Source organism: Octopus bimaculoides, chromosome 8 (assembly GCF_001194135.2).
Source record: "Octopus bimaculoides isolate UCB-OBI-ISO-001 chromosome 8, ASM119413v2, whole genome shotgun sequence".
NCBI classification, from domain to species: domain Eukaryota; kingdom Metazoa; phylum Mollusca; class Cephalopoda; order Octopoda; family Octopodidae; genus Octopus; species Octopus bimaculoides.
Genome location: NC_068988.1, coordinates 13,493,019 through 13,502,961, shown reverse-complemented (window position 1 = coordinate 13,502,961; position 9,943 = coordinate 13,493,019). Strand labels below are relative to the sequence as shown.

The 9,943-nt window shown below is 31.8% G+C and overlaps 1 protein-coding gene across 5 annotated transcripts in view; it reads left to right on the top strand.

Annotated features, from left to right (window-relative positions):
- LOC106879192 (trafficking protein particle complex subunit 13) overlaps window positions 1-9,943 on the top strand; it is a 271,910-nt gene that overhangs the window by 194,083 nt on the left and 67,884 nt on the right. For all 5 annotated transcript variants that reach the window (XM_014928647.2, XM_052969952.1, XM_014928649.2 and 2 more), the window contains exon 2: window positions 4,500-4,668. In XM_014928647.2, coding sequence (XP_014784133.1) covers window positions 4,500-4,668 — 169 coding nt within the window. The remainder of the gene's footprint in view (window positions 1-4,499; window positions 4,669-9,943) is intronic.

Here is a 9,943-nt window from a genome sequence, read left to right as displayed (position 1 = left end):
TAGGTATAAGGATGAAGAAAAAAGCTGGTATGGCATGTCTGTTTTTATTTTTACAAAAAACTCAAGTTGAGAAAACAGCAATAAAACAATAAAAGAAACTGTTATTGAAAGCTAGATTGAATAAGAACTGAATCAATGAAATATAGAGATTGACTTTCAGTAAGCAATTTTGTGAGCTATAAAATTCTTGTTAAAGAAAATGACATTGAAATCAAATGATGCAAAAAGAAAGGTCATTTATATCAACATACTAAAAAGTAATCGACCTCAAGAAGCCTTTGCCGATAGAATGGCTACAGAAGCAATGTAAAATCCAAGTGAAAACACTACAAATCTAAAAAGGATTTGTAGAAAATTATATATTTTAAGTGCTTCAATTCATCAATTAATTTTTGTTATCATACATAGACATAATTACATTTCTTTTAATTGCTTTAACTGGTTTTTTTTATTTTTTTTTTATTTTATTATCTGGAAAGTATTGATTTGAAACATACAAATTCTACTCGTTTGAGAACCTTAGTTATCATTATCTCTGGTTTGCAGCCTCGCAAGAAAGAAGAAATGAGTGGAAATCTTTTATTGATACAATGCTATAGCGGACATATCAAAACAGATAGCTTGAGAAATAGGATGTTGTTGTGAAGCCACTTTTGGAAATAACTCCAAGTAGCATCTTAAATCAGATCAAATCTTGACATATATTCAATATTGCATTGATAAGATGCAACTTTCAGTGGAGATATAAATATTTATATCTTCAGTACCTAAGGGACTGATTTGCTCTCAGTTGGTCTATTGCTGTTCTTCAAATTTTAAAATTTCCATGAGTGCTTTTTGCTTGTTATTTATACACCTTGCTACACAAAAGGTTAACTGACTAAGAGATATTCTGATAACGTCACTAATATTATTAAAATTAATAAAAGCCAATTTAAGCTCAGACAGTTGTTAAGATTTTAAACATTTAAATCATCTGTTTTATTAAAAATGGGAAAGTGTTTCCAATAAATTCTGGGATTGGATCAAAAGTCTTTAGATATGCAACTTGACCTCTTCATATCAAGGTTTGACCTCTTCATATCAAGTACCTTTATGATTCTTTTTTTTTTTTTTTTTCAAGAATGTATTTGTGAAGACTTGTTTTCAATTCATTAAACATCTTTTAAGTATCAAATTTTATGAGGTCTTTACATTATCTTTTTATTTGCATCACCTGCATCCCTCAGAAGATTAACAAAACAATGCAAATGGGGTGTGTATACATAAGCTGATTCAAAGAGGATTTTTATCACATTGAATGACCACTTTGGGGCTCACGGATTGGCACAATACTGAGAGGATAAATAGAAATGTGGGTTACTTGTAAATTTGTATTTATGCAAAGAGCATAATTGTAAATGTGTATGTAAATCAATGTATCTACAATAAATGATAATTTAAAAAAATTAAAATGATATCAGCTATGTAAGATGGAGTTTATAAACTTTTGAGAGAGAGAGAGAGAGAGAGAGAAAATGGATAGAAAAACATGGAAAAAACATCAGAGATATGAATTTAGAAGGATTCTTGGAAGAAAATAGACTGAGGAGCTGCTAATGCTATTGTTGTTTACCTGCAGATCAACCCTGATTTTTTTTTTTTTTAACCCATTCACATATATATATTTTCATATCCCATTTTGTTTTGCTTCTGTTTTTTTGCTATTGCTGAGCCAAGATCAAGATTCAGTTACTAAATATTTTACTGAAAGCCTGAGTTAAAAATAATAAAAAGGGTATGCAAAAATATGCTTTCATAAGGATTCAAAAAGTATTTTTAGACTGATCATAAACATATAAGACTGCTACACATGGAAGTAGTAATTACATCAAGGTGTCCACAGACATATTGTGGGTTCAATTCTCACTAGGTTCTCACATTTTACTCCATTTAATCTACACAACAATGTTGTATATCATTCAATTTACATTTTCTTTATTAGTTAAATGAAATAAAACCTAAAAAGCTTATTTGTTAAGAATACAGATTGTAAGAAGGTTAAATTTGGGTTGCTTAAAAATGACTTGGTTGCATTAGTTGAAGGTCACTATTTTAATTGTCAAGATAATGAGGAAAAGATTTCAGGATTAAATTTCTTCTTCTGCCAAATAACATCAAAAGGCAAAAATATAGAAATAAAAAGGTGTACAAAAACACATACGCATAAGTTTTAAAAATTGATTTTCAGATTAACTTGGGTATAAGTTCCTATTGTCAGGAAGCTTATTATATATTTATATTTCATTTAATCAGAATGTTTTATGAATCCTTTTGATTAAAGATCACCTTTATCATAGTTATTTCCATCTCCTCTTCCAATTCCAGTGCTGGAATTAGTTGGACAGGTAAAAGATGTAAAAATAATTTTAAAAAAAGGCAATTTTCAAAAATGCTTTCATAGATATTTCAAGGAACTTAATGAAATACTTTTATTTATTAGCACAGTTCTTGCACACATTCACATTCTTTTTTCACCCTCTATCTCATCTTATACATAACCATACCAATATATTTATTTTTATATTTTTGTTGCTGTTTTTTTTTATTTAAAAATAAACATGCACTTCAAATAAGTGAAAAAGAAGAATATTTTCCATTATATGTGTGTATTGATTTCTTTTCTTTTTTTTCTTTGGATTAACTAATAAAATAGGTTATAAATGGCAAGTTCTGGTAATTCATTCTAACAGAAAGAAAAACTGATTAGTTTCGCTAATAATGGTAGCTAATCAATATTTTTTAATCATTAGCTCTTTGGTATGTGTGCCAGAACTGGAATCATTACAGAACACTTATGTTTTCTTGCCCAATAAGTAATCATCACATATATTTCTTTTCCTTTTAATGAATGCAGGTGTTTATTGTATTTATTTTTGCTGCAAGCTTAAAACTTCATATAAAAACATTGTAATCTAAAATATGAATGTAATAATGTTGCTAGGACGTTAAGTTTAGGAAAAATGATAATCATCTCACATCATTTGGGAACTGAAGCATCATCTTACTGAAGTTAATAGTACTTCATATTAACATCTGGTAAAAGCATCTATAGTTAATGTCAAATTGTAAAAGATAAGTTTTCAAGAGCAGGACTTTATTGGTATGTGATGTTGCCAAATTTTTCCTTTTATCATATGTTTATGTAAAATAAAACTCAACTTGTAAGTTATACAGTTATGTTCAAGTGTTATATTTATAAATAGTTTCAAACAATTTGTGTTATTCACAGGATATTAAATAGGGTTTATTCTCTATATCTTGTAGCAGCTCTTTTGCTCTATTACCATGAATTGTATAATCAAATATAGCAAAATATCAGTAAAGGACTGGTTTATTTGATTGTCTTATATTGATCAATGTAGTGCTAGTATAAATAAATATAGTTGTCAGCAGACATTCGAAATGGCAGCTTCCACTGAATCCAACATGTCAAGCATTATTAACCTTTCAGCATTTAAACTGGCCATATCCAACCAAAATATTCTACCTGTTTTATGTTCAAACCAACTAGATTCTGCCTCTCACACCTAACCTACAATGTCATTTCCAAAAATAAACAACTATATTGAAATCTCAAAGCTGTGAAATAATGCATGTTTAATTCAAAACAATATGAATAAATAAGCATTACATTTGACAAAATAATCTGAATGCTAAAAGGCTAAAGGGTTAAGTTACTACAAATGAGCCTTTTTTATCATTTTTATTTTTCTTTTAGCTAGCAGGTTATGATATAATGTCAGGAAGACTCGGCGATTATTTCTAACAGATCATGCAACAGTGTAAAAGTTCTCTTATTAGGCCATCTCATCCCATCTCTCTCTCTCTCTCTCCCCTGCCTCTCCAATGTGTGAAATATTTAAGAGCCAATGAAATTGCATTTGGTAAACGCTATCATTGTAGACTCAATAATTTGCTCCGAAACAAATTCGGTAGCAAAATGTTTTTATACCATAAAATAATTATTCTAGCATTCTTCTGTTCTAGAGTTGGAAATTTTACTCATTAGCTTTTTTTTTTTCTTCTTTTTATTCCATGAATTCACAATAATGCATTGCTTTTTTCTCATTTCAAATCATAATTCCATATTATTAAGGCATCTTTGTTAAAGCAATTTGTGTATAGGGTTGGTGCAATTATAACTTGGTAAGTCACATATAATATCCCAACTGTGGCAATCTTTGTAACCATGTATTTATGCTTTGAGATGATGACATTATATTTAATTTCTCCTTACAGTGAAGGTGGAGAAATTGCACTCTGGCAACCTTTACCAACCTTCTCAGTTGTTCAGCACCTCAACTTCTCAGTTAATAATGAAAATATTTCTTTCATCTAGCTTCACAGAACCAACTATTTCATTTGATATTTAGTGACTTTAATTTAATTGCTACTTCATTTACTAATGTATTATTTTGGACTGCTTTATAATTGTTTTCCTTTCTTTTGTTTTTTAGTGATGCGGCTGACCAAGCCATCACTGATGCCTTTCCATCCTCTAATATGTGATAAAAGGGATCTCTCAGGCGCCATCTACCAACAAATGGATTTAGATGACTTATCAAAACCAAGTGGTGTGGACTATTTTGGTGTCGGAGATCTCCTAACACTTCCTCAAAATTTTGGGTAAGATTATTAGATAGTTCTATATTTAGATGTTGCCTTAGCTAATATAAGATTATCATCATTATCATCATCATTATTATCACCACCAAATCACACCATTATCATCATCATCAACATGAACAATATTTGGATGTCAATTTTCTGTGCTGGCTTACTTTGACCAAATATGCAAAAATATCATTTTAGTGTATCACTGTTCAATGCTATTTCTTCCATGACAACCTAATGTTCTTATAGCAGCTTCATCTCACTAAATCTCTTTGTTCCTTTTTTTTTTTCTTTTTTTTTTTTTGGCAAGTGTTGGCTACTTACTTACCAATTACTTTAATTTTACCCAATGTAAATCAGCCATTTTTCAACATATATTGAAGTTAATAATGACTAGACATCTACATGGTTGCTTAACTTGATATATGTAACTGTCAAATACTCCCTCAAAAACACCTAACTATTCCTGTTTAAAAATGGAAACTAAATTTTGAAATGCCTGAATCTGAAAACAGTTTACCCCACATTTAAGACAATGACCATAAGCCTGGTCAATTAAAGTCAATAGCACCTGATCAGTAACAGTAACTAATCTTTCTTGTCATCATTTTAGCATCTACTCTTCCATGCTTGCATGAGTTGGAGAGAGTTTAATGAGGCAAATTTTCTACAGAAAGATACCTTTCCTATCACCACTCCTCATCAGCTTCCAAGCAAAATATTTCTCCTTAACCAGACATGTTTTCACAAAACATTGGTAATTAATGACACTGCTTGTATGACAATGTCAGTACAAGGAGAAGCAAACATATACACACTCATACAAACACACACATGATAGTCTTCTTTCAGTTTCCACTCTACCAAATCCACTCACAAGGCTTTGGTCAGCCCAGGGCAGTAGTAGAAGATACCTACACAAGGTGCTTCACAATGGGGACTGAACCCAAATCCATGTGGTTAACTAATGTAATTGTATTTTATATGTAAAATAATGTGTGGCTAGTTTGTTTTAAACTCAACTTATATTTCTACCTAATATCACGAACTAAATAAATAAATTCAATTTAGAAAATGTGTGCTTTAATTATCTTGTATTAAAATAACGCTATTTTCTAGCAAGTGAATATTTCCATAGCAATGTGTCAGCTTGATGTTCTGCTTTCAATTCTTTCATTTTAATGACTTCTGTTTTTTAAGTTCAATTAAAGGCTTTGAAAAGGTTAAAAATAAAGAAGCATATTTTAAAAAGGAAGTTCTAGAATGAGTCAGTCTTGGAAGGGAAAAAAGAGTTGTGCATGTTGTTTAGTGCAAAGACCAAAGAAAGGAATTCATTAAAATGTAGAGAAGTAGAAAATAGAGTCTACAAGTAATTCCTCTGTGAGTTGAACATAGCATCTTCAGTTAATCCCTTGAGTGATCCTTTTAATTTCATAAGCAGATTCTTTTCATATCTAAAAATATGTATTTTAACCCTGAGCAATTATCAACTAAACCCAAAGGCATACTACTATGTAATACTTCTCCCATATGTGGATTACTATGTCTATCTCTTTTAGTTTCATGTGTGTGATCTAAAATTCAATTTTCTAAAAGGAAAATCAACTATTCCAAATTTTTTCCAGTTTGATGATCTTCCATCAAACTGCATTCTCATTTCACAACTTTTACTATTAGCAAAAAATAGTAGAACACATCTGCTGTGCTTCGGAATTTTCTCTGTGCTATAATTAAACTCTGTCTCATTTACTTTTCTCCCTCTCTCTTCCTGCCAACACCAATATTAAACCTTGTGCTTTAGATCCTGTATCAAACACTTCCTTAGACCTTTATCCTTACAATTGCATTTGTTTATGTTGTTCTGTTACAATTATTGTTACAGTATGAATATATTGTTTATGCATCGTATTATAAACAGCTTGAGTAATTTTGTAACTACTCTCGTAATGCAAATTTGTTGGCAGTACTATGTCTCTAATCTCACTATCCTAGACAGAGCTAACTCCACATGCATTGAAAAGAAGACCCTTAAGGCTCAGATCAGATTAACATGCCATATAATGTGTATAGCTCAGTCCAGGACACTGCAGCTGCTGTTCTGCAAAGAGTGGGAGCAGGGTAGTTATGCTCAAGGTCTCCCATATAAGAAGTAAAAGGACAACCTTTAGTCCAACCTGGAGTGGGCCAAACTGTACTTATATGAACTTAATGAACACAATGTATGTGGTGCTACTGATGCTCAAAAGCAAGGAGCAACTTTCAAGCTAAGTGCTGCTTGCAGTACCTTAAGGCAAGTGAGCTATGAAGAACATAAAAAGTTGTCTATTCTTGCCCCATGTCCACTGGTAGCCATATCTATCTACATCCCTGACTCATGCCATATTTGCACATCACAGTAGTCATATGTGACTTTGACAGCACAACACTTCACCTTCCTCGCACTGTGAGAGACTACCCACATATCATTGATAACAAAGATATATCACTTGCATTATATGAATAATTTATGATACCCTGGTGCATTTTAAAAATGCATAAGTGATAAAAATACTTCACAGTTCTACCTCTCTCTAAACCATCAATGAGGGGCTCAAGTTAAACATTCCCATGTATTGTCTTTCTACACTGTGAGAATCCAAACGGTGAGTAGCAACAAGAATTTTGGCAAAATATTCTGATGATGTGGACCTCCAGTGAGTGGAGCTACATTTCAGAAAGAAATTGGATGCTTAACTAATCTACAGAAAAGGTTTGATTCACCTTCCTCAGCAAAAGAATTGATTCCAGTATCAGCCATCTGTGAATTAACCAAGTGAAATATGTACTTCATACTTCTACCTCTTTGATGACAATCAATAAGGTCAACTCAGTCAATGAGAGAACCTCTACGTGGTCACTCAACTTAGTAGTAATAGCAGCTAAGCTTTTCTTGAATTATTTATTCCTGGGAAAAATTATAATGGTCATGGCTGGAATGCCTTTTATAATAAATTTGCTCATTTAGACAATCCTTTTTACCATAGGCACAAGACCTGAAATTGGAGGAAGGGAGCTAGTTGACGGCATCAAATCCAGTGCTCAACTGGTACTTATTTCAACACTGAAATAACAAAAGGCAAAGTCTACCTTGGCAGAATTTGAACTCAAAATGTAATGGCAGACAAAATGAAAATCATTTTGTCCAGTGTGCTAATGATTCTGCCAGCTTGCCACCTTGATGATGATGATGATGATGACATTCAGTCTGACAATAAGAATTCAGGGATTTCCATTATTAAAAAGTGTTTTTCCTGCAATTCTGCTCTTATAATTTCCTTGATTATTTGTCTTCTGCATTCAGCATGACTACTTTGTTTCACTTATAAATGAATAGCTTTATCTTAATTGTAAACATCAATATATTTATAATTTTGTATCAATATTTGATGTAATCTAACAACTTCTCCACCTGTTTGAACAAGTGTTAATTAATCTTGTATGTTTTTAATTTGTTTTTATAATGTCAGCTTTGTTTTCATATGTATGTGAGTTTTATCAATTTAAAATGAGCTCTTGAATATTCAAGTTTGGAAGAGTGTGTAAGCCATAATGAAAACACTTGGTTGTCTGGAACAAACACAGATATTGAAGTTCATATAAGACAACAGCATAGCAAATATACACTTTCTGAATAGAATTGATGAATATATACAGCACAGTGCTTCATTTGCTACTTCAGAGTGTGTGTGTGTGTGTGTTTGTATATGGTTACACATTATAATTCTCCTGAACAATTGATAAGATACATTGTACAGACATTATATAAAAACATCCTTTGTTATTATAACCAGGTACAGGGCAGTGAACTGGCAGAATCATTAGAAAGCTCGACAAACTGTCTATCGCCATTTTGTCTGTCTATATTCTGAGATTGCCGACTTTGCCTTTCATCCTTTCAGGATCAATAAAATAAGTACCAGTTGATCATGGGTTGATCTAGTTGACTTACCCCCATGCCCCAAAAATTGCTTTCATTGTGCTAAAATTTGAAATCTTTGTTATAACTTGGTTTAAAATAGGCACTTGATTATATTATTAACTAAAATTATAATGTTAACAAGTTCTTTTAAATAAAATTGTCATAATTGGATTTTAGCAATTATAAAGGAAATATGAAATAGCAGAATCAGTTGAGCATAAACAGAAGAGTCTGTGGTATTTGTTTATATCCCAAGTTCAAATCCTGCTATTCCAAAGTCGTTCAAATGAGCAACAGTCTATAAATACTGGGATCAATGCAATTGACGATACCCTTGAAATTGGTATGCTAGCAGATCCATAGTCCAATGACCAAAGCTGAATAAAGCAATTTCATATCTGCATCCTAATAAAGATAGCTGAGATTTCATTTGATTAATCAGTCTAAAATTTACATTTGATTTTCTTCGGATAGAATCTATGCAAATATGAGGTCTAAACAAGATGTAATCCAGTCACTGAAAGCAAAAATAAAGCTACACAGCAAATGATGTGTATTTCTCACAAACAAAACATTTTGGGTGTAGCGAAGTCTGAGCACATATGATAATGTTCAATAAGTCTGGGCCCTAATATATATCATCATTATCATTGTTTTAACATTTACCTATCAATGCTAGGATAGGTCAGACAGAATTTTATTGAGGTAGGTTTTTATACAGCTGGATACTCTTCCTATTACTAACCCTTACCTTTTCCCAGATAAGGTAATATTTCCCCATAGCCAGATATGTTTTTTTTTTTTAGAACACTAAAAATATAGCTGTATGATGATGATGCTTGTTTGTAACCATCACATGATGTCAAGACAACAATACATATATGCACTCACATATACATACATACATACATACATACATGTGTGTGTGTGTGTGTGTATGATGGGTTTTATCCAGTATCTCTCTGACAAATCCACTAACAGGGTATAGTAGAAGACACTTAGCCAAGGTGCCATACAGTGGGACTGAACCCAAGACTGCATAGTTAAGAACTAAGCTTTCTAAACACACAATACACGCACGCACGCACGCATGCACGCACGCGTGAATATATGTCTGTCCATATGTAACATAATTATTTAATACACTCCTCATTTACTTCCTAACACGAACTTGTCTTTGTTGCTCTAACTTCTTTTTTATTCATTAAAGTTTTCAGTCATGTTTTAATATGTTTATTGGTAACATGGCTTATAAATGTCTCAAATGGATTGCGCATTAAGCATTCTTTCATTCCTGGATCTACTGTTTAACATCTACCTCTTTGCCAA